We start from the raw sequence: 27992 nt of genomic DNA, 5'->3' as shown, positions 1-27992 counted from the left end.
GCCGCTATCGGAGCATCCTGGGCTCCATAACACCTCAGCAGAGCCACAGGCTGAGGCCTCCATGCCACATTGAAGGCTGCAAAAGGATTCCTGACCAAGTATTGAATGCATAACTTAACATAATTATTTGAAGGTTGACTTTTTTGGTATTAAAACACATTTCTTTTATTGGTTGGATGAAATATGCTAATTTTTTGAGACAGGGATTTTGGGATTTCATGAGCTGTTTGCCAAAATTATCAGTATTAAAACTATAAAAGACCTGAAATATTTCAGTTGGTGTGCAATGAATCTAAAATATATGACAGTTTGATTTTTATCATTATATTATGGAAAATAATGAACTTTATCACAATATGCTAATTTTTTGAGAAGGACCTGTAGATAACCCCGCAACTATACAGCAGGATTGTGTCTAGCTTTTATTGTGAAAGGTAAACCGGAAACACAGTGTGTATTAGTGTGTATTGACAGCCCAGCTCCGCAGCTGCCAAGCAGCCCTCGCCCCGCGGTCCGCACCTCTTTCTCCGTGTGTCAGAACCGGGCAGAACCTCCGGGCCTGCTGCTTATCCTGAGTCAGGAGCCGGAGCCCGGGCAGCGGCTGGGCTGTTCTCCGGTCTGCATGAGAGGAGAACCGGACGCAGTGGTGACTCCTGACCGTTACTCCGCCTGGATCGATATGATTCCCGGAGGAAAGTAAAGATGGCAGCCGCTGGCCCCTCCCGGACCCCGTAGTTTCACGGACAGGTAAGACTGTGGACCTGTCCATATGGCCCCCAGGTTCTGCGACCAACACGGCCGGGTCCGGTCCATTCATCAGAACTCTGATCCACCGGGCCAGACTGGTGGATCAGACTGGAAGAGCTTAGGATTTCAGCCAAACTCCATTTACAAAAATGACATTTAAAAATGTTCCGGTATCTCTGTGAGACCAGACTGCGGTTCGGTCACCATTACGTCCGAGGTTCCGATGGCTCGGCTCCTTTAATAAATTCGGCTCCGAAATGATTAACATCCAAGCCTCGTTTAGGCTCTGAAATGGGTTTTCTTTTTGAGGAGGCTCGTAGCTGCGCACCCTCCACTCTCCCTCCGAGGGAAAAACCTTCAGAAAAATCTAAAATCAGCAACATTTGGATTAAGTTCCGGTCCAAACTGTGAGTGGGATTCATATGACGTCACAGAAAAATGAGGATTAGTTTTATCTTCAGGTGTTCTGCTGGTGAAAGAAGCCCAGGTAAAGTGTGTAATGTTTGAATGGAATCTGGTTGGACGGTCTCAGCGCAGACAAGCCAACTCACCTGGCTGAGCGTGCAGCAGGTGAACTTCCGGTTCTCCAGCTGAGTGAAACCGGTTTGAGGAACCGCTGTGGTTCTCCAGCGGTTCCTCACAGACAGGCTGCGGATCAAGCTGATGATGTCAGCAGATGGAGCTTTCCCGGAATGCCCTGCGGGTCCGGCTAAACGTCTGTCTTGGTTCTGGAGTCCAAAACCTCCAGGTTCTGCCGTGAGGGTCCTGTTGCTGCTGCATGCTGTTCTGCAGCTGCTGCGATGACATCATGACCGGAAGTCACAGCAGCTGACTGAGCTTCCTCTGTAAGCCTGCAGATCCACACAGTTCTTTCCTTCAGAGCAGAACCAGAAGATCCTCTGGGTCCGACTTCGGCCCGACAGCTGAATGTTCTCTGAGACCAGATCATCTCAGCAGATCAAACAGCAGCAAGTTCTGCTGGAGGAAACGTCGGCTTGTCCTGCAGATCAGAGCAGATTCCTGAGCAGATTCTGGAACCGATTCCTTCCCGGAACCGATATATTGTCAAAACTGACTGAATCCTGCGAGGACTGATCTTTGACTAGAGCATTCCAGGACTTTGAGTCTTAACTTTTTCAGTCATTCTTTCGTAGATCTGCTGCAGCCCAGATCATCAGCCCTCCACCACCGTGCCTGACAGCTTGTATGAGGAGTTTGTGTTGACCTTTAACCTTTAACAGAGCTTTGGTGTTCAGAGAGGACGGACTGACTTGGTTCCTTTAGCTTCCACTCTGTCGATCATTGCTCATCTCTGCCTGGTTCTGATGACGCTTAGTTCCCAGTAACAGGAACTTGTTTCCAGTCTGAGCCTCAGGATGTTTGTGGGTATCTGGCAAGGGGTGGGGTTTGGCTGCGACTGTGGCCCCTCCCCCTCTGACTGGGTCACCCTTTGACCTCGGCCATGTGACTCCGGCCCAGCTCTTTGTTCCGAACTATCCTGCCCCTCTGCTTCATTGAAAAGCCTTTTGTCTGATCGGGGAGTTCACACAGACTGGTCGCTCTCGCTTCTTCTTCTCCTGATCTATCTGTCGTCTCCGTTGCTCAGATTAGCATCAGCGGCCTTAGAATGTGGTAGAACCAGCTGATTCAGTCTGACAGTCCAACATAACCTCAATAATATTCATTTCATTCATTCTTAACCTGAAAAACAGAGGTAATTAAAACCTGTTAAAAGCTGTTAAAACCCCCATCATGTCAGACTCACACCAGCTTCTCTTTCTGTTATTCTTTGAGTTCACTTCCTGGTTCTGATTCCCAGCATGTTGTCTCAGAGTTCCTCACTAAACAAACAGGTTTCATTCACTCTCTGACACTAGGCAGCACATCAGTTCGGTTTGTACAGTTTTCCATCTAAGGAAGCCCAGCAAACTGCATCAGCTCACTTTACAGCAATCCTTCCTTCTGACCTTGCACGTAGCGACAGTAGAGAGGAAAACTCTACTTTAACAGGAAGAAACCTCCAGCAGAACCAGAACCAGATTCAGGTCAAGTTTTAAAAGTAGACAGGTGAATGTCTCCCACTCCACTTTTATAACCTTTAGGAGCCAGCAGTGAACCAATAGACACGTTGCAGTGTGATGTCACACACGCTAGATCCTGCCCCCAACTTCCCAGTGGAAGGTGAACATCAGTCAGTTGATCGGGCATTGAGTCTGTGTGTAACACATCCAACACAGAGAATGATTGAAAAAGTAGTTTTGAGTTGTTCTTAATGATTTTTCTGTTATTTTTCCCTCTGCTGTGGAGCTCTGAGTCTCCTGGTTTCATTTTGTTAGCAGCTCTAGCGCGGCGCCGCTACAGATGGGAAGGAAAAGAATCAACTTTTAGCCCTCCAGCGTTGTGTGCATGCATGAACAAAACAAGCTGTTTGGGTCGTTAAAGCGACGATTTGTCAGACTGTTTGCAGATTGGTCAGACTCCCAATCTGACCAATCAGATTGGTCAGATTGGGAGTCTGACCAATCTGAACTGTGATTGGTTCAGGTGACTCGGATTTATTTGCTCAGCTGTTTTTTATTATTTAGAACCAGAACCTGCAGCTTACTGAAAGTAGATTCCTCTAAGAAGACCCTGAACAGAACGTGAAGCAGAGTCTGATCCCTTAAGAATCACATGACCATGAGGTCAGAGGTCAAGTAGAACCTCTGGTCTGGTTCCAGCAGAGTCCAGGCCCTGTTTATTGACACATGTTCATAAACAGCTTCAGGAAGACGTGAACAGATATAAATACAGGGATCAAGTCACCTGCAGCATGGTTGTCCAGCAATTAGACTAATGTGTTTGGTGTTAATTCATTCATATTTTTACATATTTTAAATCATACATTGACTTTTTTTTAAGATGGCCACCATGTAAAACATATTTTTGCACGAAAATCACAGATTAGATGAATGTGTTTGTCAAAGCACAGCCTACATGTTTTGAACTATAGAAACCATATATATTTTCTTGATCTTGTTTCCTTTATCAGGTGGCCATGTTCCAAAATGGCCGCCTTGGTCGTAATGGAGAATGTATGTTTGCACTAATGTAAAGAGTTGATATAACTAGTGGAGAGGACAGCACACCAACAAGAATCTTAGCTCCTCTAATGCTAAACTGTTAAACACATAAGAAAACTTAGAGGAAGCTAATGCTAGCCATGAAGATGACTGTTTTTTCAGTGTGTAAATTGCTACGTTATTACTTTAACATTGTATGAATATGATGACCAATGTCACAAGCATATGGTATGACAAAAAGTTCATCCAAATTGTGAAAATGGATAACATTTAAACAATAATTGGCTTAAAAGGCTTAAAAATTCAAGGGGATGATGGGAAACATGGAAAACATCTGAACTGAGTAGTGAATAAGATTGTTTCCACATTTGAAAGATTTTTAGAGTAACACTGCTCCAACGGAGTTCAGGAATCTGTAGTGAATGTAGTTTTGTTTTTCCACCACCAGGTGTCACTGCTGAGGATCACGGCAACTTTCAAAATGAAAATGAGTCAAAAGAATAAAAAAATAAGTTACTCAACAAATGTACTAACTTATTTACGTAAAAACTGAATAAGTATAGTATTTGTAGGTATGAAATAGCTGATGCTAACGTTCGATGTTTGAAAGGTTTTTACAGTAATAAGCTGCGTCAGAGTGATGTTAATAACCCAGATTGTCTTCTGACCGTCTCCTCGTCAGATCTGCTCCCACCGCAGCCGCCATGTCTGCGGCCCAAACCCAAACCCAGAAGGAGGGCAGCGAGGCGGGCTGGGGCGCTCTGGAGGCTCTGGGTCTAAGCCAGAGGGAGCTGGTTCTGGCCGAGGCGCTGCAGATGGAGTACGACGCTCTGTCCAGACTCAAACAGGACAAGACCGGAACCGGGACCGGGTCTGCCCTCCCAGAACCCGGCGTTCCCAGCCAGACGGGCCTAAAGACTCCAGATCCTTCCACGCCGGGTCAGAACCGCCCCACCTCCTCAGAGGAGCTGCTGCTGGACCTCTCTGGACCCGACTCCTCCCCCAACCAGCCCGGGGGGTCCCACTTCCCGCTGCCCCTCCCACCCAGACCAGCGCCCCCCACTGGGGTCTTCATGAAGGAGACACCCTACATCCTGGACGGTCCGGAGCTCAGGAAGTTCTCTGGTTCTGGTTCTGGCGACTCGGTTGGACCTGGCTTAGGGTTCCTCTCTAAAGGCTCGGCCCTGCCTGACGACGTTCCCCCCGCCGTGCCGCCCAGACACCCCCTTCCCCCTCCATCGGGGTCGGAGCTGCCCCTGCTGCCCCCCCGGCCCTCCACCCGGGACGTTAACCTGTTCCAGCCTGGGGGCGACCAGCTGAAGGTGACCTCAGCGGAGCTGAACTATGACCTCATCAACGACTCGCTGGCCAGACTGAACGAGGGTCGTCCGGCGCCGCCGGCCCGCCGCACCAACGGGGATCAATTAGGGAAGCCCGTGGCCCGTAGTAAGACCCTCCCCCCACAGGTGCCTCCCAGGACCTACACACCTGCAGCGAAGAGCAACAAGAACCAGCGCAGGGTTTCCGCTGACCTGGTAAGAACCTGGACCGGCCCGGTACAGAGTTGTGATTGGCTGCAGAATCAACCAGATATCCTGTTTATATGAACCGGACTTCCTGTCTATATTTGCATTTCCTCCCAGTTCATGTTCTCCTCCAGTTGAACACCAGTCAGACCAGTTTATCCAGCAGAGCGTCCCCATTGCAGGAATATTTACTAAACTTGAGCTCAATCCACTCAGTTCTGCCCCCTGTTGGAGAAAAGTCTCATCACACCTCAGGTGATGATCATCCTGGCCTCTGATTGGTTGAAACGAGGTGGAGCTTCAGCAGGAAGTTACATCACTGAGCTGCTTATTTATCACAGCTGGCAGTCTGATAGGTTTAGAAAATTATTTGAACATATTTGATTTCTGATTTTTTTCTCACTTTTTTTCTAAAAGTAAGAAAATTACCAATGATATAAAATATTTATAAAAAGTGGCTTTCATTTGAATAATCCCTGCTGTGAGATGGACGGTGGAGTAACAGGGCCACAATAACAGAATTTTTGTTTACTTATAAAAATATAGTCATAATATTATAACAATAATAATGCAAGTTTACCAGAAAAACAGCCTTAAAATTATGAGAAAAAGGTTTTATTCAATCTGATGTTATTTCAATCAGATTTTTTTTCTTCCAAATACACAATCGTTTCAAAGTCTCACCTGTAAAACTCAAACTAATGCTTACATTCTATAGATAACTTCACAAGAGTTCTTCAGTTTAGATTTTATGTTTAATGTTGGAATTGTCATAAAATAACAATTTTATTCTGACAATAAAACACACCGTGCGTGATGGAGCATTGGTGGAAAACAAATCCAGATTTTCCAAAAATTAAATCTGTTCTCTGATTGGCTGCTGGGTGTCTGTGCTCTGATTGGATGACAGGTGCGTCTGGGCTCCAGGACCAACGGGTTTGGATACGAGTTGTTCCAGGTGTCGGAGGAGAGAGACGAGGAAGTGGCAGCGTTCTGCCACATGCTGGATGTGTGAGTGACTCCTCCCCTTCCTCAGTAATTCTCCAGGAACAGCTCAGACCAGGGTGTCCAAAGTTAGCACGAACTATTTTAATTAAATAAAGTTCTGAGATAAAAGTAGATTAGAAACAGATTATAGATCCAAAACTACAAATGGTTTCTGCAGGTTTTCCGTGTTAAATGAAAGGCATCCAGTTTATCAACTAGAAGAAAACTGAAAACATCTTTTGTCTTTTCTCACCATTAAAACAGGATCTAGGTCAGTCTTCATTTGAAGCACTTTTTGTATTCAGCCAAGTTTGAATACAACAATTAAAAGCAGATTTGGTTGCACCAAGGTGGACTTGGACTAGGCCTGAAACAATTTAACGGATTAATCGATTATTGATATAATCTTCAACTAATTTAGTAATTGATTAATTGCTAACTAGAGGATACAAACTCAAAAGGTGTGTGTGTGTGTGTGTGTGTGTAGGCTGCGCTCAGCATACCCCAGCACCAACCGTTCTAGGAACGCTGGCTTCGTGTGGTCGCCGTCGGTCGGCCATGATGAGCTGCACCAGGCTCTGGGCGTAGCCGTCAAGGTGACGGTGGCCTGCGAGGCGTTCAGGGAACCTCTGACCTTCACCTGCGACGGTAAGAAACCCAGGAAGTACCGACCGGACAGGTTCTGGAGTGAAGGAGGCAGTTCTGTGGGAGAACAGCTGAGCAGCTAAACAAGAGTTTCCATGGTTACGCTGGGTGTTTGCTTGATGATTTGCTTCGTGAACCGGTTCAGTCTGGTTCTGTCGGAGCCTAACCGGACCGGTCTGTGTGTCTCAGGCTCGTCTACGGTGGACCTGCTGATCTACCAGACGCTGTGCTACACCCAGGACCAACTGGACCACCTGGATGTGGACGACTACCTGCTGAAGGTCTGCGGACACGAGGAGTTCCTCAGCAAGTAAGAACCGGATCTGTCCCGCTGGTTCTGGAGGTCCAACAGCTGGTCCTGGTGCTCAAAGGAGGTTCTGGTTCTGTGGTTTGTGGTAAAGTTATGTGGATCTTCTGTCGCCTACAAAACTGGAACTGAAACCGACTCCAGAGAACCGGAACCGATCTGGGCTCAGACGATCAGAACCACAGCAGCTGAAGGATAACATGACTTCCTCGTCAGGTTAAAGGTCGTGAAACCAGATGGTCCTTCGTGGAGATGGACCTGCTGGTTCTGATCCGGCTGCTCCCAGATGTTGTTCCTCTTCTGGATCTCTGGTTCCGGTCCGCTCAGAGCAGGAAGCAGCTGTAAATGTCTTCTCTCACGCACGCACAGCTGTCTGCTGCTGAATGTGTGGAAGTGTGTGTGTGAGAGAGATAAGAGCAGCTGAACTTCCTGCTCTGAAACAGTAACTCATGAAGAACCATTTACTGATCCGGGCCGGTTTCTCTCAGGATTCTGGCAGGAATCCGGGCCAGGTTTTTTGTGGATCCGTGTAAATTTTTCTGTAAGTTTGGATTTGAGGAGACCATGATAAACAGAGATCACAGTAAATTGGAGGAAAAACCCAAATATTGCAAACTCTGAATAAAACTGATGCTGTCCCTTTCTCTGTCTCCACCTGTCCCTCTGCCCGTCCCTCTGCCCGTCCCTCTGCCCGTCCCTCTGCCCGTCCTTCAGCTCTCAGACTCTGGCCGGTCTGGAGTTTGTCCAACAGTGTCTGAAGTTTGACTGGGACATTCGGCTGTTTCTCACCAAGAGATCTGCTGTCAACACCAACCTGGCTCGCACGGTACACACACCCACGTACACACACATGCATGCACACGCACGCACGCACGCACACACACACACACACACACACACACACACACACAAAATTTGGTCTAAGAGGAAATGAAACAATCAGCTGAGAGGCTGCAGGAACAAACGCCGGGTTCTGGAAAACAAACCGGGTCACACATCCTGCTTCTGTCATTTAAAAATTATCCAGTTTCAGAGCAGAACTCCGCCCCCTGCAGGTGAGCTGCAGGTACTGAACCGGCAAACCCTGTAGCTCTGTTCTAACCGATCAGATCTCAGATCCACTGAAACCAGGAAGTGAACCTTTGACTGTTTGAGCCAATCAGAGACAGAGACTTATTCTCCTTCCAGAAGGAAGACGATGACACGCCGTCCTCCATGAACCACTGCATCCTACTGCAGGAGCGTCCCATTAAACAGACAGTCACCAGGTGAGGGGCGGGGCCTGGCCACAGAGCTCTGATTGGTCGATCTCCGTTAAGAAGTGTCTCCATGTGTTTGATCAGGGAGGCTCTGACTCTGCTGCTGGACACCTTTCACAACGAGGCCGAGTCCTTCCTGCTGTCAGAGGTGACCTGTATACACACATATTTAAAGATAAAAATAACCATGACCACACACACACACTCTTATTTGTGTCGCTCTCTGAAGGTGGAGCTGCTCCTGCATGTGGAGCGCCTCGTCCAATCAGTGAAGGCGCTCTGCAGCTCGCTGGCTGCCGTGGAAACGCCAGATGTGACAGCGGCCTTGAACCAGCTCCCAGCATGCCCCTGTCGCCTGCAGCCCAAGGTTCTGAAGGTGAGCGGTTAAAGCCCTTTAAGGGCTCTCTCAGAGGTTGGTCTTCTGTTTTTGTCTGTCCTTCTTGCGGCCTGTTCTGTAGCAGACACTCAGAAGTTTAACGTCTTCCTGTTTCCCAGGATGCATCAGTGCTGTCGCTGCGGGAGAACAGAGGTACGACCAGAACCAGTGATTCGGTTAGTTCTTGCAGCAGAACCTCTTTCAGCTCTCCTCTCCTCCTGCAGAGTCGGTGGTGGAGAAGCTGACGGCGGCCATCTTGGACCTGGTGGAGCTATACTGCAGCACGTTTAACGCCAACTTCCACACGGCGGCGCAGAGCCGGAGCGCCACAGCGCCGGTCCAGGAGGCCGGCCTCGTCACCAATGTGCTGTCCTTCAACGTGTACGCCGCCCATCGCATCCCCATCACCTGGGCAACCAGGTACGGCGGCTCTCTGGGTTGCATCAGGTTTCCTGTAGCTCGGTTGGTTCTGCAGCTGGTGGGTCGGTTCTGTTAAACCATAGAAAGATTAAATGTTCTCTGACCGGATCAGAGATGATTCTGAGAATTTAATATTTTTTGAAAATGTGCGCATAGTACACCTGGCCTGTTGCTCATGAACTCATCATGACATCATGTGTGTTCTGCTCTCTGATTGGTCAGCTACGAGGGTTTCTTCCTGTCCTGCTCTCTGACTCATGGAGGGAAAGAGCTCTGCGCGCCGCAGCACACCAGCAAACAGGCCGTCAGTAAATACCTGTTCCACCTGGTGGTGTGGGACCAGAGGTACGCACCTGAGCCGTGACATCACAGCCTCACCTGGTCCGGCTTCTGTTGGCTTGTTTAAATCTGATTGGTTCACACATCCCAGTTAGTTGAATCTTCAGGGTTACTTGAGGTGTGCCACAGGGCTGTGTGCTTGGCCACTTCGCTCTTCTGTGCTGTGCTGCTGCCAGTCTCGGCCAGGATTCTCTTGTAAAAGAGATTTTTAATTTCAACTAGATTTTCCTGGTGAAACAAAAGCCCGATTATTGAAGTAATCGAACAAAGAACATCACAGAGCAGTAATTAAGTTAAAACTCTACAAAAATTTAAACATTTGGTTCTTTGTCTGTAATTATGTTCTACCCAAAACTCATCAAGTTGCTTTTTTAGCTTCATCTGGTTCAAATTCTGTCAAAGAAAATCGTACTGAGTATCTTTTGCTGTCCAATTAGATTCAAATTCAAAAATACTTTATTCATCCCAAAGGGTAATTAAATGTTGTAGCTCATCAAGTTTCTTCAAAGAGCCATTGAAGATGTCTTAATTAGATTTATTAATCCAAAACCGTATTTTTATCTGGAGATGCATCCTTTGTTACAAATGATCAAGCTTTTGCCTAACGAATCCAATTTTAGGCAGTAGAATGTTTATTTTCTTATTTTAAAAAAAGGACTTTAATTGTTTGCATTTTGTATGTATTTCTAAATTTTTTAAAGAGAAAAATTAGCAGAATGTTCCAATTTTTTGTCCGATTAATCATCAGAATAATCAATTGAAACTCTAAAATAAAATAATCTAATATATATTAGATTACCAGTTGGTAACATCATCAGACATCATAATGTCTGCCGTTATGCTGATGATACTCAGCTGTATCTATCCATTAATCCTTCAGTTTAACCTCTGACCTCTCCCTAACCCCCTCGCCCCTCAGGGTGTGTTTCCCAGTGGAGATTACCCAGCTGCCCCGGGAGTCTCAGCTCACTGTGACGCTGTACGCCAGCCCTCTACCGCCCCCTGGAGGAGCCGAGGAGAAGGGCAAGCAGCGGCGCAGCACGGAGCCTCTGGGCTGGGTCACCATGCCGCTCTTCAACTTCAGACAGTGAGTCACATGACTCCCAGGAAGCTCTTCTGATTGGTCACCTCGGTTCACATGTGATATTAGCTCCCTACTTGGTTCTGTTGGGCTTGTCACCATGGAAACGGCCATTTAGACTGAAGGGACATGGACTCACGGTTCAGCTTCCTGTCACGGGTCACTCAGTAAATCTACCTGCTGATGGCTGGTGGAGGTGTGTGTGCTGATGAGTGTGTGCTTTATGTGTGTGTGTGCAGTGTGCTGACGTGCGGCAGGAAGTTGCTGGGTCTGTGGCCATCAACGCCAGGGAGGAGCGGAAATGCCAGAACCAGTTCTCCCAACTTCAGCCAGCCGGACAGCGTCATCCTGCAGGTGAGAACCACACCTGGACAGGTGAAGACCTTCCTCCTGACGATGTAGCCAGACGGCGTGACGCCTCACCTGTGTGTCCCCAGGTGGATTTCCCCACCTCCTCCTTTGAGGTGATCTTCAGCACACCGCCCCCTGCTGACTTCTGTCCTCAGTACGACTTCAGCAGGCTGGACACCATCAGCCAGATCCAGCTGCAGGACGTCCTGCAGAAGAAGGCCTTCCACTGGTCAGACACACACTGATACACACACACTGACACACACTGACACACACACACTGACACACACACACTGACACACACTGATACACACACACTGACACACACTGATACACACACACTGACACACACTGATACACACACACTGACACACTGACACACACATTGTGTGTATCAGTGTGTGTATCAGATACACACACTGATACACACATTGTGTGTATCAGTGTGTGAGTCAGTGTGTGTATCAGTGTGTGTGGTTTTACAGTCTTCCTGTATCGTTGACATGTTTACGTTGTTCCCGTGTTTTTCCCTGATTCCTGTCTGCAGGCTGACGGCGGACGACAAGCGGCTGCTGTGGGAGAAGAAGGCCTTCTGCCAGTCGGAAAGCGCAGCGCTGCCTCTGGTTCTGGCCAGCGCCCCCTGCTGGCAGTGGGCGTGTCTGCCGGAAATCTACGCCCTGCTGCGGCAGTGGGCGTGTCTGGGTTACCTGGACGCTCTGGGGCTGCTGCACGCATCGTACGCTGAACAGAGGAGATGCAGTATGTCACCCAGGTTAGCTCACCTGACTCTAACAGTTTCCTGTGTTTTTTTTTTTTTTTCTCCAGGTTTCCGGATCAGGAGCTAAGGAGGACGGCGGTCCAGTGGATGGACTCCATATCGGACCCGGAGCTGCTGGACTTTCTACCTCAGCTGGTTCAGGTAGCGCCTCTCACCTGTCCTGCGTCCTCCTGTATTTGGGAAAAGTCAGGAATATGAAACCAGAACCTGTTAGCAGCCGGTACCAACCGGTCCTCCTCTCTGCCGGTTCTGTTTGTGTTTCAGGCTCTGAAGTACGAGTGCTACCTGGACAGCTCTCTGGTCCGCTTTCTCCTACGGAGAGCCATCGGGGACATTCGCATTGCTCACTACTTGTTCTGGTGAGCTGCAGCTTCTCTCAAACCTCCAACCAGTTCAGCTGGTTCTGGTTCTGGTTCAGTATCGAGCCCACTAGCCCACACTAGCTTCTTGCTTGATGCCCTCTGGGTACAGAAACATAGTCAGAGTGACACCTCCTCCCTCATAGACAGTCTTTGGTCAGAGCAATCAATCAGCTGCTGATTGGTCGGTTATTGATCCTGCAGAAGCTAGCCGCTGTGATTCCGTGTCTGTGTCCATGACAGGCTGCTGAAGGACAACCTGCAGGACAGCCAGTTCAGCGCTCGCTATCAGCACCTGCTGGCTGCCCTGCTGTGCTGCGTGGGCCGAGCTCTGAGAGACGAGTTTGACCGGCAGTGCTGGCTCGTCTCCATCCTCACCAAGGTGGCCCAGAAGGTCCGGGACGCCACGCCCTCCAGCCGACAGGTGAGGAAGATTCTGCGTTTATTTCAGTGTCACAGAAAAGAGAATCCTGCTGTGAAATATAACTGATGGTTTTAGATCAGTTTATTGTAACCGTAGCCAGGAGATGATGATGTAGTTATTGTTTTGTCAGTGTTTAAAGTATCTGATTAGCAGGAGGAACAAACTGTCCAGTAGGGGGCAGCAGATCCTGAACTGGTTCTGTTTGTGTTCAGAGTGTCCTGAGAGAGAGTCTGGATGAGATGAAGCAGTTCTTCTTGGTAAACAGCTGCTGCAGGTTACCTCTGAACCCAGCGCTGCTCGTCTCAGGAATCAATATCCAGGTAACTACAGACTGACACACACCTGCAGACTGACACACACCTGCAGACTGACACACACCTGCAGACTGACACACACCTGCAGACTGACACACACCTGCAGACATCCTCAAACTGTCCCAACAACACTGGGACCAGGACGTCGTCTGAAACGTCCCAGTTTCCTGAAGCATTAAAGCTGCTTTCCTCCTGATGGTCTGGTACTCAGTTCAAGTACTGCAACATTTGTTTAATTTCCAGCTGCTGTGGTTCTCTTTCTCACTGCACAGCACAGGGCATTCTGGGTAAATCCAACCAAAGCTAACGTGTTAGCCTAGCGCTAGCAGCAGAAATGGCTCCTGGTCTTTAGACTAAAGAGAAATCCTCCAACGCTAAAATCTCCATCTTGTTTCCATCTGGTGAAGAAGGAAGTTGCTCTCAGTGTCTTCAGAGGTTAGGGTTAGGGTTAACCCTAACTTCCTTCAGTGGTTCTTGGTGCAGCGCCCCCACAGGCCAGGAGGGGAACAGGTTGGGTGGTTTGATCTGCAAATCTTTCTTCTCTCTCCATTTCAGTCTTGTTCCTTCTTCAACTCCAACGCCGTTCCTCTGAAACTGTCCTTCCAGAACCTGGACCCCCGCGGAGACAACATCAATGTCATCTTCAAGGTATTGCATGCCTGCTTCCACAGGTAAGCCCACACTTGGGTGCCTGTGAGGACTGACGTCTCTCTCTGTGTGCAGTCAGGAGACGACCTGCGACAGGACATGCTGACCCTGCAGATGATCCGCATCATGAACAAGATCTGGATCCAGGAGGGGCTGGACATGAGGATGGTCATCTTCAAATGCTTCTCCACAGGCAGAGGACGAGGTGAGGCGACAGGTGCACACCTGGTCAGCAGGTGGAGAACAGGTGAAGTGGCCAGCCTAAAGTCAGAGAGGACAATTAGTCAGGAGGACAGTTGAAACCTGTTTGAGTTACATGTCTCCAGGTGTGACAGACTGGTGTGTTACCTGTCTCCAGGTATGGTGGAGATGATTCCTCACGCAGACACCTTGAGGAAGATCCAGGTGGAACATGGAGTCACGGGATCCTTCAAGGACCGGACGCTGGCCGACTGGCTGCAGAAGCACAACCCGACTGACGAGCAATACGACAAGGTAACACTTCCTGCTCACGTCCAGGCTTTTACTCTGAAGGTCCCCAGCTGGAACAGGAAGTTGAACTAACACCCTTTCTGTCAGGCGGTGGAGAACTTCATCTACTCGTGCGCCGGCTGCTGCGTGGCGACCTACATCCTGGGAATCTGTGACCGCCACAACGACAACATCATGCTGAAGACGAGCGGCCACATGTTCCACATCGACTTCGGGAAGTTCCTGGGACACGCCCAGATGTTCGGCAACATCAAGCGGTGAGAGGCCGGCGATGTCGCCTTTCAGGAGAACGCCTGATTACAGACGCTCATCGTCATGGCTGCCTCTGCAGGGACCGCGCCCCCTTTGTCTTCACCTCCGACATGGCGTACGTCATCAACGGCGGAGACAAACCTTCCAGCCGCTTCCACGAGTTCGTTGACCTGTGCTGCGATGCGTACAACCTGATCCGCAAACACACACACCTGTTCCTCAACCTGCTGGGCCTGGTGAGAACACACACGCCTGCGATCAGACGGTACCAACCGGTTCTGGAGTCACACACTAGCGACCCAAACAGTGGACCCTGTGGCACTCCGTGGGTGACCAGTGTCTGTTGAAGGTTTATCATGGAGGAATCTGGAGACAGTTGTGGTGTCCAAATGTTTTGGGCTTGGGGACAAATGTCAGGTTGAAGATAATTCAGGGGCCACTAAATTTTTGTATTTTTCTTTTTAATTATAATCACAAAAATCTACTTTTTATTTTTGTTTTTACTCAACACTCGATAAACTCAACACTCAATGTTTTGATGAAGTAAAAGATCCCCAAGTTTTTGTGGACAAGAGAAGCATAAATCATGGATGTTAAGCTAAAAAAGTCTTGCAGAAAAAATAAATCAGATTGATTATTGACCAAGATTGTTTTTTTTGTCTGTGTCTCTCACTCCTGCTTTATTTTGCTAAGTTTGTTAAATGTGCGTTCCTGAGTCTGGATGCTTCTGGGTGGAAGCTTTGCCTTGCACTTTACATTTCCCATTTCAAGATTTTAGTCGTTCCTGTTTTGAGCAGCTTGGCATCAGTGAAAATTTCACCCTAACATTGTTTTTAGATGTATCAAACTAATTGAACTGACAAATCCAAATTTAAGCTGTTCTTGAATTCTGATCAGTCGTCCTGAGGGCCGTAAACGGCCCCGGGGCCGCGGTTTGGTCACTCATGCTGTAATGCATAGATTTTTGAGAGCTGTGGGTGAGTAGGCCTCCAGTTTTCTGCTGATCCAGAAGCTTTAACAGTGTTTCTGCTTGCAGATGCTCTCCTGTGGGATTCCTGAACTCTCAGATCTGTATGATCTGAAATACGTCTACGACGCTCTGAGGCCTCACGAGTCGGAGGCTGATGCCACTACCTACTTCACCAGGTGCGCCTCCACCTGAGCACACCGCTGCAGCTAACAGGAAGGGGCAGGCAGACCCATACCATATTTGGAAATGGGACTATTTCACTCCTGGAATGAAGGGGACACTATTATCCATGGTGTCTTGTTTTGATTTTCTTTTGAAATCTGATATTTCTTAGCATGTTTTTGAATTTCTCTCTTATTTACTTCAGCACAGCTCACAGTTCTTAACACATTCTGTAGCTTTCTACTTCTAAATCTGTCTATTTGTATCCTTTGGGTTCTGCTACTGCCTCTAGTGGCTTGGAGGTGGTAACACAACTAACATGAATACATCACTAAATCAGAAGTCTTATTAATTCCAGCATTATTGGCACCATGGAGTATTAATTCTCTAATACAATATCTTATTTTCTTCATTTTCTTAAGGTTGTAGAGCTAATCAAAAGACATAAACAAAACCTTAAAGCGATCCAGCTCCTCTCAATGGCCAACTTACTGAAATTGTGGCACATTTTAAATGCATCATGTTCATTTCTGGAAAGTCTGCTCAACTTTTCTGAAAACACAGACTATATTTTTAAGAAATGCTCACAGAGACTCTCTTAGAAAAACATTAAATGCTTTAGTAGAGTTTATTATTTTACTATAAGTAACAGTTTGGTTACAATATCTGATAACAGCCATCATATTCTGACTTTCTATGATTATGGAAATATAATAATAATAATAATGCATTTTATTTGTAGGCACCTTTCTGGACACCCAAGGTCACCTTGACATAAAAGCAAGCAGATTTAAAATACATACCGGTAATAAAAAAAAAAAAAAACACAAACAAGATTTATAAGACAGTACAAAGATAATTAAAGCTGTATGCTAGTTCAAACAAATGGGTTTAAATAATATAATATCAAATGTTTTTTTATTTTTTGGTCGGCTGCTTCGTTCTTATCTTTTTTGTTTCCCCCCTTGCATAACTTATGGTTTTGGCATAGAATAGTATTGAAATGCAACAGCGCCTCCTATGGTCACAGCTATGGCATAACATCTGGTTGGACTGGTTTGGATCTCTGTGACCTCTGACCCTCAGCTGTGTCTCCTCCTCCTCCAGGCTGATCGAGTCCAGTCTGGGCAGCGTCGCCACCAAGTTGAACTTCTTCATCCATAACCTGGCCCAGATGAAGTTCGCTTCGTCGGAGGACCGACCCGCACTGTCCTTCGCTCCCCGGATCCACACGGCGAGAAGCGACGGCGTCATCAAGAACCTCTACATCTGCAGACACATCCGCTTCGCCAACAAGGGCTACGTGAGTACCGCGCCGCTGGGACGGGACGCTGCAGGTCTGACCGCCAGGCACCGCTCTCACTGTGGCTGTTTTATTTTGTCGTGACTTTGTGTCTAATTCAGTTAGTTTTGATTAGTTTTTAGATTGTTAGCATTTATTAGTTCTTATTAGTTAAATATTGTTTAGTTTTTATTATAGTTATGCCTGTTATGATAACAAATGTTACTGGATGAAAAATTGTCCCAGAAGTTCTTGTGATAAACTATAATATCTCAGTTTTGAGAACATTTTCCAGTAATATAATAGTAATGGCATAATAATTCAAGAACACATTATCAATAAACTTTAATCCATTGAACATTTAACACTGGAACTGGAGTATATGCTAAATATCCAAAATAAATAAATTAAACAACAAATACAATGATATTTGTTTAAGTGCTGCATGTCTGAGGCACATGGGGGATTATTCTGCCATAACGAAGAGCGCACATCTTCAGTCTGAAAGCAGGACTTCATATAGCTACATATCATGTCATGACTATGTTGTCTTTGGTTTGGTTGGGTGAACAAAATCCTGCCTAAGATCGGCGGCCGTTGGCGATTAGTAGCTGTTAGCGATCAGCAGCTGTTAGCCAGCAGTAGCTCTGCTGGCGGATGTTTAGTGCACTACAGAGCAGAAAGCTGTCGTTGCTGTTTCTTTCTACATCCAGTGGGTGGGACAAGTTGCTACGATAGTAGCCACACAGGCAGACGGCTAGAAGGAAGCAAATGCTCCCATTACAACATTTCATTCTATTGGCTGAGAGGTTGCTAGGCAACTGTGCCAAAAGAGAGTTCCATGTTTTGTAAGCGAGCAGAGAGTCCGAGCGGGAGGAGAAGTTTTGAGTACAAAACACATGAAATCCTACTTTCAGACTGAACATGTGTGCTCTTGGATTATGGCAGAAAAATTCTCCCATAGATGCGGCGCAGCATGTCTGATGTCTGATTTGTCTCTCTGGCCCTCCAGGCGTTTGTAGTGAAGGTGGAGCGTGAAGCTCAGCAGGAGGTGCAGCTGGTTCAGAGGACATTCGAGGAGTTCCAGGAACTTCACAGCAAACTGCGGCTCGTCTTCCCCTCCTCCAAGCTGCCCAGGTACCCGCTGGGCCCCTCCAGGCCCCGCTAACCCAGCTGGGTTAAAGGTTCTAACTGTCTTCTTGGCCCCGCCCAGTTTTCCCAGCCGCTTTGTGATCGGCCGTTCCCGAAGTGAGGCGACGGCGGACCGGAGGAAAGACGAGCTGAACGGCTACGTGTGGCACCTGATCCACGCGGCGCCGGAGGTGGCTCAGGTGGGTTGGGGCTGCAGTCCAGGCTGTTGTAGTAATGCTTTGCATATTTTAATATTTCAGCTAAATCTTTCTTATGTGGATCATAAACTAACACTGAAACAATAAATGCATCTTAAAAATTAGTGGGAGCTAAAGATGTTAACCATTACAGTTGACGACTGATAGTGGTTAACGGACTGGTTTCTGCTTTTGCTGCATATTACTTCAAAGTTGTATAAATATTATGATCAAAGTTAAAAACATGTGACAGAAAGTTCATCCAAGTCATGAAAATGGATTAGATTTTATAGCAACAATTGGTTTAAAAGGCTCAGAAAACGGCAGCCATCTTTCAAAATGGCTGTCATTCTGAAATTGAAGAGACATTTATGCTCTCATTCACACTTGAAGGTTTTTTACGGAAACATGCTGCAGTGTAAAGAATGTGGCTCCATGTCAGAGTGGGTGTGAGCGTCCTATCAGGCAGCAGCAGAGGTTCTGTTTATCTTGGAGGTTCTGCAGGGTTCTGGTGGACCTGTCAGTCGGGTCTCTGCTGTCACACATCGTGTGTGTGTGTGTGTGTGTGTGTGTGTTTTCAGTGTGATCTGGTCTACACCTTCTTCCACCCTCTGTCCAGAGACGAACGAACCACAGGAGGCAGCAGCAAACCTGCAGGTACGTTCCCTTGCTGCTCCAGGATTGGACGGATCCATGTGGTCACCATGGTAACAGGCGCTTCCTGCTGTGTGTGTGTTGCAGAGGTGTTGTGGTCTCCAGCTGCAGGAACGGAGCTCGGAGAGGTCAAGCTGTCCATTTCCTACAAGAACAATAAGCTGTTCATCATGGTGATCCACATCAGAGGCCTGGTCAGTACCGCACCCAGGTTCTGATTTCAGGTTCTGTTGAGTCCTGATGAAGACTTTCAGTGTCAAGTCATGTGCAGTTGGACCCATAGAAATCATATTAACTGATATTTTTTTTATTTTTCAAGAAGGCCACCATGTTTGTCATGGGAAAATCATTTTTAGTTAATTTTTGGACTAAGATCTTCAATTAGATGAATGTGTCTGGTGTCAGATATCAATAGAAATCATTTATATTTTCTTGATCTTGTGTTTCCTCTAACTGATTGACATTTTGAAAATAATGGAGAATATATGTAAAATCGGCTGAAGGTATTGCCAGGGGTGAGCAAAGCTAACCAAAGAATTAGGTTCACTAACCACTAATTCACTAAGCAAGAATCCTAACTTCACCAACGCTAAACAACGAAAAAAACTGTACAGTTAAAACTAAATAAAATTAGCGCAAACTAGTACTGAACTGCTAAACACATAAAAAATTATAAGATAATGCTATACAGCTAAACATAACAAATTAGCACAAGCTAATGCTATGCAGTTAAACATAACAAATTAGCACAAGCTAATGCTATGCAGTTAAACATAACAAATTAGCACAAGCTAATGCTATGCAGTTAAACATAACAAATTAGCACAAGCTAATGCTATACAGCTAAACATAACAAAGCTGGACACAAAAAACTGTAACCTAACACTAAAGCACGAAACGGAAAAATTTTGGCGCAAGCTAACGCCAAACAGCAAAAGATAAAAGAATTAGCGTAAGCTAATGTTAAAGAGAAAAAAAATTGGTAGAGGTGTTCCTGGCTCCTGATTGGCTGCAGACGGACCTGCTGTCAGACCTGAAACCTGGACTGATCCAGCCCGGTTCTGGTGTGTCTCCGTGCAGCAGCCCCTCCAGGACGGTACCGACCCAGACCCGTACGTGAAGCTCTACCTGCTGCCGGACCCCCAGAAGACGGGCAAGAGGAAGACCAAGGCAGCGCGGCGCACCTGTAACCCCACCTACAACGAGATGGTGAGACACACTTCCTGTCCCACCCAGGGGACCATCAGGAACCAGTAGCATCAACCTGGCTGTCTCTGTGTGTGTGTGTGTGTGTGTGTGTCCGCAGCTGGTGTATGATCGGATCCCGCGGGGGGACCTGGACCAGAGGGTGATCCACCTGAGGGTTCTGAGCGACGGATCCTTCTGGGAGAACACGCTGCTGGGGGAGACCTTCATCACCCTGACCAGGCTGGTCCCGGGTCAGCACTGGGTCGACTGGCACCGACTGGGTCCAACCGGCTCAGACTCTGCCCACTGACAGGAAGCAAAGGGATGTCCTTTCAAAATAAAAGCTGCTGTAGATTTGAAGACTGGCAGTTTTCCATCAAGAACATTTGAGATGATTTCATGTCAGTTTGAAGCTGGACTACAAGGATGGATCTGCTGCTGCTGAGTAGTTCTGGTTCCTCTCAGAACCGTAGAATAATGAGCTGGACTTTAAGAGAGAACATGCAGGAACTGGGAGCATTTCTCTAGGAAACAAGCTGGTGAATGAATGAATCGTTTCAGTCTTGAAGGGTTCGGACCCGCTGAGGACAGCAGAAGTTCTGCTGGTTCCGGACCGTTTTATGGCCTTCTTGGGACGGTTTCTCTGTTTTAGCGCTGTAGACCAGATGAATGTGGCAGCTGCAGGACTGGGACATCCAGCTGGCAGACAGTGTGTGATTGGGCGTTCCTCAGCTCTAAGCTCTGATTGGCTGAAGCCGCCTGTGACCCTGGCCCCTGGACAAACAAGCTTGCAGCTGTGGGTTTCCCAGCTCAAAGCAAACAGGTAGCAGGTTGCTGTGCCTGTTACCATGACAACTGAAGCTATCAGTGTAACCATGTGACCCTCCATAAACATGAGACATACTTTTAGAATGAATTGTACTCATGGTTTTTTAAAGGAGAACCAGGTAAAGGTGAGAGCAATGAGGCTCCGCCCACTACCTTGTTCGATCAGTAGAAGCCCCGCCTACCTTATATTCCAGTGAGCAGCTTCTGGCCTGCAGCCTCCGCTTGATCAGACTGAACCTCGAACATGAAAATGTGAAGTTTCTTTACCTGGAATTTTTTGTAATTATTTGCACTAAAAACAATAAACTTGAAGTGAAAAAGTGAATCTTTAGTTTTTTTCTCCTTATTTATCTGGAAATGTAGTCAGTCACAAATGTTGAATCACAGATAAGAGTCCGGTCCAGTCTGTAGCAGGAAGTAACGTTTACCCGAACAGAACCTGTTAACTGGGTTCAGCCTCCTACCTGTACCTCTGTAACATTAAACCTGTTACCTTTGACCTTTGTAGGGTACTCGCGCTCATCAGCACGTGGCACGCACGCATCTTCCAGTGCTTTATGCAACGCAACGGCGTTGAAGCAACTGCCGCGCGGCAGCGCGCCGCGCCTGCCGCTTACCGGAAAAGGAAGGGACGGTCCGCGGACTTTCTGATGAAATCTCTCACCTGAGAGGCAGACGGACAACTCGGTTCCCCGGCGGTTTCATCTCCCTGGTGGACGGACATCAAGCAGTATTACCGACCGGAGGACAGAAGTGAAATCTACAGCGGGTGAAGGTGTTCATCTGAGCGAGTTTTAAAGGATTTCTCCCCGGGGAACCAACCGTCAGTTAGCTGCTTATGCTAAGCTAGCGTGCTAACTAGCTTAGCGTGCTAAGTAGCCTAGCCTCCCGCGGCTCTCCGCAGTCGGAACCGGACAAAATGGATCTCTTACGCTGTTTAGACAGAGACCAGTCGCTGTTTCACGGATCCAACATGTCCTTCCTGGCTCTGTATTTCAACTCAGGTTCCACACGGAAGAAGTCCCAGCACCATTTCGAATCTGACGCCGGTTTTCTGGAGGATATTTCCTGGTTTCCGCGCAGCCTCGCTGGTTTCTAAGTGTTTGACAGCTGTCATATTAGCAGCTGGCCTGTTTACTCCCAGTTAACGAGACAACATGTTCAGAAACTTTTACACTGAAGGACGTCTATCTGACGGCCAGAGCGCTCCTTCATCTGTCCCTTTCGGCGTCGCCTCGGTGGGATTTGACAGCCAGGAAAGCTCGTGGATCGGCCTCCTGTCGAGGCCCGCGCTGTCGCTACTGCGGAAGGTTCGGCGGTGGAGCGCGGCTCCCGCAGACCTCAGCAACAGCTTCATCGGCGAGGAAAGGGAGATTTTACGGCAGCTGAATGAAATAATCCCGCATCATCTCAGCTTCACGCAGTGTCCACATGACGGAGCAGCCGGCCTCCTGGAGCCGGGGCTCACCGGCTCTGTGCCCTGGCTGAGCGCGGTGTCGGTGCGGCATGTCGGGACGGAGATCCAGCCGCAGGTCGGGTACTTCTCCTCCGTCCGGGCACTGCTGGGCTCCCAGGAGGCCGCTGGAAGGAAGGCCTGGGCGGCGAGCCCCGCCGGGAATAGCGGGCCGTGGTGGGGCAGCTTTCTGCGGAGGGGGGACATCCAAGAGGAGGGGGCAGAGTCCCAAACCATCCGCCCCCCTGAGCCAGAAAGCTCTGGACCCCCCCAGCAGCTCAACAATGCAGACACAGTCCAGAACATGGCGGCTCAGCCTAGATCCGAACAAGACCAGGGTTACCACAGCCTGGAGGAGGAGCTGACCCAGCCGGGCACCACGACCCCCCCGACAGAGGAGCAGCAGCCTCAGATGGAGCCGGTACCAGAAGAACCAGAACCAGAGGAGGTTCTGTCAGTGCCTCAGTGTGGAAACAAATCCATCGCCTTCATCATGGGGCTGCCCTGCAGCGACGAGGACAGCAGCCAGTCCGAGTCCGAGTCTGGCTCTGATGATGACGACGGGATCGACAGCGAAGGTTCCTCAGATCTAACCTCTGATGAGGATGAGGATGATGAGGCGTCGGACTCAGACAGTGAACCCGACCAGGACTCGGAGCGTCTCTGGAGCTCCTTTAGACGGACGGTGGACCCCTACAACCCGCAGAGCTTCACCGCAGAGCTGCACACCGGCCGCTGCCCTTCGGCTGACCCCAGCACCCCCCAGGCTGACCCCGCGCCCTCCCTCGCTGCCTCCTCCTCCCCCTCCAGCCAGGACACCTGGGACGACTCGGCGTCGGCCAGCGAGGCGGATGAGGCGGAGAGCCAACGCCTGCTGCGCTCGTTCAGCACCTCCTTGGACCCCTACAGCCCCCTGAACTTCCAGGCTCCTCTCAGGACTCGAGGGCCCGCCGGGCCCCCCTCCAGAACCAGGGCCGGCCACCAGAACCTGACGGTGCCGCCCGAGTACAGGAGGGAGGAGGCCGAGGAGAGGTTGGACAGCGGCTTCGCTGAGGCCGCTGCCTCCAACCGGAGCACCAAGAAGGTCAGTTACCTCACATCCTGTCCAGGACCGCTCACCACCTCACTTCCTGCTTCTGGGTTCAGAACCAGAACCTCTTCTGCAGTGCGCTGCTTCCTGTTGGAGGAACCCAGAAGGTTTCAGTTTGGTGTCCAACAGGAGTTGAGCGATAAATCGGCCCGATTTCCTTCATTTTGGGGGATCGCACGATTCACACATCCTCCAGCCTTTAGGTCTAAAAATCAGCTGCTTTTCTCTTTTGCTCTTCTGTGAGATGTTTGGCCCACCAGCTCACGTTTCCAGCTAACATTAATTTAGGGACTTTCTTGCTACGTTTTGCAACATTTCAGACAAAAAAGCTAATGAGTTGCTATGACAACAATAAACATCGACAAGGTTAGAACAAGCTCTCACCTTGTTCCTATCTGACTTATGAACAACATAAGAACATTACAGCTATTAAGTCTTAAAATGTTTTTTTTTTTCCATATATTTACTTTTTGTTGGGTTCATCTATGCTTTGCGCTGCGATTGCCTACCGAGATGGCGGTTCAGAATTACTTCCAGGTTTTTGCTGCTCAGCGACAAATGAATTTGAAGTCCGAAAAAGGATCTTGAACTTGTACAGTTTCTAAACGTGTTGGTCAAGATATTAATTTTATTTTATTCCCAGAAACAAAATGAGAACCGTCTGTGAAAACGCTGAACTGTATTTAGACTATTTTAGTTAATGGATGTGATTGATTGTTCAGCAAAAAATGTCAGTAGTTTTATGGCCAAACTAACAGATATTAAATTGAAAACAAAGAAAGTCATTTGTTTTGTACCTAAAAAATATTATAAAGTTATTGAAAATCTCATGCAGAGACAAACAGAAAGTCTCCGTCCGGATCAGAGCTGCATCCAGCGGCCACACAAAGCCACGCCAGGGGCCACTGATGGCCCCCGGACTGCACATTGGACAGCCCTGGTTTAAACTGGGTCTGGTTCTGGCTGGTTCAGAAGGCTGGGTCGCTGGATGTGGTTCTGTATGAAGCCAACTTACTGCTATCAGAACCTGAACTTGGCCAGACGATTAATCAATGTTTATTGATTATCGATTAGCTTTTTGGAAATATTTTTATCTCTGATATTACGACTTTATTCTCATACAATTACGGAGAATAAAGTCATAATTTTACGAGAACTCCGACACCAAAAATAGAAATGAAGATCCATGTTGATCATTTGTGAAGGTTTGTAGATATTTAGCTGCTCATGTCAGATCCTGATAAAAATCGGACCATTTCCTCATTTAACAACCCTTTTCTTTAAACCGGAGATTTTATTTCTAATTGGACCTGGCCCAACTTTACCAGAACCGGGTTAAAATATCTCTAATTGGCAGTGCTGTGTGGCGCAGGGGAATGCATGACCCCCACATGGAGGCCATGCATCCTCTTGTCGGTGGTCGCAGGTTCGATTCCCGGCCTGGCGACATTTCACCGCTCTCTCATTACCCTCTTTCCTGTTGGATTACTTTCAAATAAAGCCCTTAAAAATGTCTCTAAGCAACAATCCCGTTATATTTCTGTGCTTCAGAACCACCCCTCTCCCTGTACTGGGTCACAGTCCACAGTAGGTTCTGACTGTGTCATCAGAACCTTCAGGTTCAGCAGAGGTCCAGACTATTGGGGTAGAATTGCAGGTTAAAGGTTCTGGTTCTGGTTGCAGGGACGCGGTGTTCTGACCTCTGCTGGGTTCAGCTTCATGTTTCGGCCCAGAATGTCTCACATTGCTGCAGGGAGGCAGAGCGCACCAGAACTGGATCAGTTCTGGTTCTGTTCTGCAGAGACCCTAAATCAGGGGGTCCAGAGTGGGTCCTGGGGGCCCGGCATCCTGCATGTTTTATTCTCTCCCTGGTGGTAGTAACAACCTCCTCATCAGGTCAGGGTTCTGCTGAGGCCTCTGATGAGCCGTCATTTGATGCAGGTGTGTAAAACCAGGGAGAGAATAAAACATGCAGGATGCCGGGCCCCCAGGACCCAGCCTGGACACCCCCGGCCTAAATGATTCATTGATTTGTCTTCAGCTGGTTCTGTATGTGATCAATTCAGTGACCTCTGACCTTGCACCCCCAGGTCCGGTTCTGTGACGAGGTGGAGGAGTTCTTTGCCAGCTGCAGTGAGGAGGAGGACCGGCGCGGCCCGTGGGAGGAGCTGGCCCGCGACCGCTGCCGGTTCCGGCGCCGCTGCCAGGAAGTGGAGCACAGTATCGGCTTCTGCCTGGCGCCAGCGCACCGCTGGCGGGTCTACCAGGGACTCTACGCCCCCTCTGACTCCTGACCCGGGCCCGGTTCCGACCCGGTTCTGATGCGCAGGTCGGACTTTGAATAGCTGCTGCTTTCACCAAATCACTACAGAGCCAATCAGAGGCCGGCATTCAGCCCCGCCACCTGCTGGTTCTGGTTCCGCTGGTTCTGCTCTGACCAGCAGGTCCAACATTTGAAGGAATTTTGACTTTATTAAAAATCAGTCTGTTGCCAATTAAAAGTTTATTTTAAGGATTTGGGCTCTAATTAAAACCTGAGCAGGTGTGTTAACAAGCTGCTTAACGAGGGGCGGAGCCAGTTGGTCCCATTAAAGCCAAAGAAGAAGAGTCAGTGTTCTGGTGCTGCTGGGCATCACTGAGGTGTTAAACATCCAGCAGAAGGCGCTCATTGTTCAAACAGGTCCGATTCTGGTTCTGATCCAGTCTGGTCCCAGTCTTGGGTTAGGTCTGGTTCTGTCAGAGGAAGATGTGAGGTGATGAAGGGTTGTTCCCACTCTCTGAGCGGCCCTGAAGGCAGCAGCAGAACCTGCACTATGGGTTTAGTTTCCATAGTAACAATCAGTCGCTGCCTTCAGGGTCCGAGAAAGTGTGGGAATTCTGAGGTTCTAACAATATTTTGATTCAAACTGAATTTATTTCTCAAAGTTCTGAATCCCAAATGTATTTTAATCAGTTTAACTCCAGGCTCACTGATAACCAGTGGATCCAGTCCGGTTCTGACTGGTTTTGGAGGCTCAGCTGATGATTATTAAACTCCACAGGTGTTTGTTAAATTATCATTTTTAGAGCGACTGGATCTGCAGGACACTGACGGGTAGAGTCACCTGCAGTGGTCTCCTGGTACATTCACTGACCCGCAGCTGAATGGGACGTTCAACAGATGTAAGTACAGGAAGCAGAATCTGCTCCATCATGTTCAGGACTGAAAATATTAATCAGAGTGAACCTCCCAGTTTGATCAGGATAAGGATCTTTGGTGGCATTTTAATCAGAAGAAGGTTTTATTTTTCTAACTCGTAGTTTGATTGGAGCTCACTGGTTCTGCTTCTTCATCTCTGCCCAGATTAACGATGAGCTAATAAATAATCGCTGTTGATCGAAATCGGAGTCCTGTCTTATTTCTGCTGGATGCTGCGTTGCATTCAGGTTAGCTGGGAACTCGCGTGCATTTCAACAATTTACCGGGAAAATAAACATATTTTTATTCCTTAAATCCGAAATATTTTATTTCTGCTGCGTCTATTGGCATAATTTATTTTAAATTTAGATGTTTTATTATGTTTAACAAGGCGCACATTTAATTAACCAATCATAGTGGACGCCGGTGGTGTTGCAGCTAAAACAGGAAGTACTCAGACCAGAAACCGGAAGCTTCAAACGTGGTGGTAACCCAAGGTGGAAAAATGAAATCAGATACAGGCCTGCGTTCATCATGACGTTTATGTAAGTATAAATTTCTCCTATTTTTGATTACTTTTATTTATAGCTAACGAACTGGGCGCCAAAGAGACACCTAAACACACCGAAGAACCAGTTAAGGTAATGAGGGCTTGTGACTTCGACATACGGATCATAACCGATTCCATTAATCAGACAGCATGGGTGTGTTATTCTTTGAATCCTTAGAGCAGCGGCATCTAAACATTTTGTACCGACAAAATCCCCCCGACTCACTTCCCCCAATTAAAAATGCAGAAATAATGTGAATTATTTCAAAAAGGTTTTGTGAGGTAATGCAAAAGAAAATAAATTCGCCATGTCCCCTAGAGGGCTCTATACTTTTCCATCTGTACAGTAATACAATAAGCATGTAATGTTTATCATTTGCCTTTAAAGTTTCGGAACTTAACTTTTTAGGGTAATTGTTTTATACTCTGTTCGTCTATAACAGGGGTGCCCAAGTCCAGTCCTCGAAAGCTACCATCCTGCAAGTTTGAAAAGTATCCATAGGGATCAGCTCTACAGAGGCCTGATAACGAGCCATTCATTTGATTCAGGTGTGTTGAAGCAGGGATGCATCTGAAAGTTGCAGGATGGTAGCTCTCGAGGACTGGACTTGGGCACCCCTGGTCTATAAAATATTTTACCGTAGTTCCTTCCCATCAACAAAAATTTTCTTCTAAAAACTTTGCATATTTAGTGATCATGGATGGGTGTGGCCAAGTCTGTTCGTTAATAAAAATTGGATTGGATGTTTGTGGCATAGCTTACTTCAAAATGAAAATAAAAGCAAAAGAAAGGCTGATAAAAGAAAACTTTGTGTTGTACTAAGCATTTGGTTTCGCAACATTGCCATGGGAAATCCCCTCCGAAAGAAATTACAAAAGTCTTGGAGGGACAAATTTGTACCATTATTTTTGTTTTAAAGAGCTTTAGTGACCTCTGTCGAT

General features: G+C 47.7%; 2 protein-coding genes across 3 annotated transcripts; both read left to right on the top strand.

Annotated features, from left to right (window-relative positions):
- Positions 1-392: 392 nt before the first annotated feature.
- pik3c2b (phosphatidylinositol-4-phosphate 3-kinase, catalytic subunit type 2 beta) lies at positions 393-21101 on the top strand. 2 transcript variants are annotated; one of them, XM_007540907.2, is made up of 33 exons: positions 394-747; positions 4492-5344; positions 6246-6346; positions 6810-6970; positions 7157-7277; positions 7989-8100; positions 8463-8542; positions 8618-8681; positions 8763-8909; positions 9029-9062; positions 9134-9329; positions 9552-9674; positions 10588-10755; positions 10989-11103; positions 11187-11329; positions 11648-11836; positions 11926-12019; positions 12143-12237; positions 12481-12661; positions 12874-12981; positions 13531-13623; positions 13699-13828; positions 13982-14118; positions 14203-14372; positions 14447-14603; positions 15404-15513; positions 16607-16802; positions 17794-17918; positions 17995-18112; positions 18691-18766; positions 18851-18957; positions 19844-19972; positions 20070-21101. In XM_007540907.2, exons 2-33 carry the CDS (start codon positions 4514-4516, stop codon positions 20259-20261), a joined length of 4803 nt encoding a protein of 1600 aa, XP_007540969.1. In that variant the 5' UTR covers positions 394-747; positions 4492-4513; the 3' UTR covers positions 20262-21101. The 2 variants fall into 2 exon arrangements, with proteins under 2 accessions (XP_016520831.1, XP_007540969.1); XM_016665345.1 differs by having other exon boundaries at positions 393-747; positions 8618-8909.
- Positions 21102-21317: 216 nt separating this feature from the next.
- On the top strand, positions 21318-26704 carry ppp1r15b (protein phosphatase 1, regulatory subunit 15B). Its single transcript, XM_007540905.2, has 2 exons — positions 21318-23316; positions 25413-26704. The coding sequence occupies exons 1-2, from the start codon at positions 21937-21939 to the stop codon at positions 25614-25616; spliced, it is 1584 nt and encodes a 527-aa protein (XP_007540967.1). The 5' UTR covers positions 21318-21936; the 3' UTR covers positions 25617-26704.
- Positions 26705-27992: the final 1288 nt, after the last annotated feature.

This window comes from Poecilia formosa, unplaced genomic scaffold, assembly GCF_000485575.1.
Source record: "Poecilia formosa unplaced genomic scaffold, Poecilia_formosa-5.1.2 Scaffold572, whole genome shotgun sequence".
Taxonomy (NCBI): domain Eukaryota; kingdom Metazoa; phylum Chordata; class Actinopteri; order Cyprinodontiformes; family Poeciliidae; genus Poecilia; species Poecilia formosa.
Note: the sequence above shows the minus strand (reverse complement) of the source record. Positions and strands in the feature narration are given on the sequence as shown.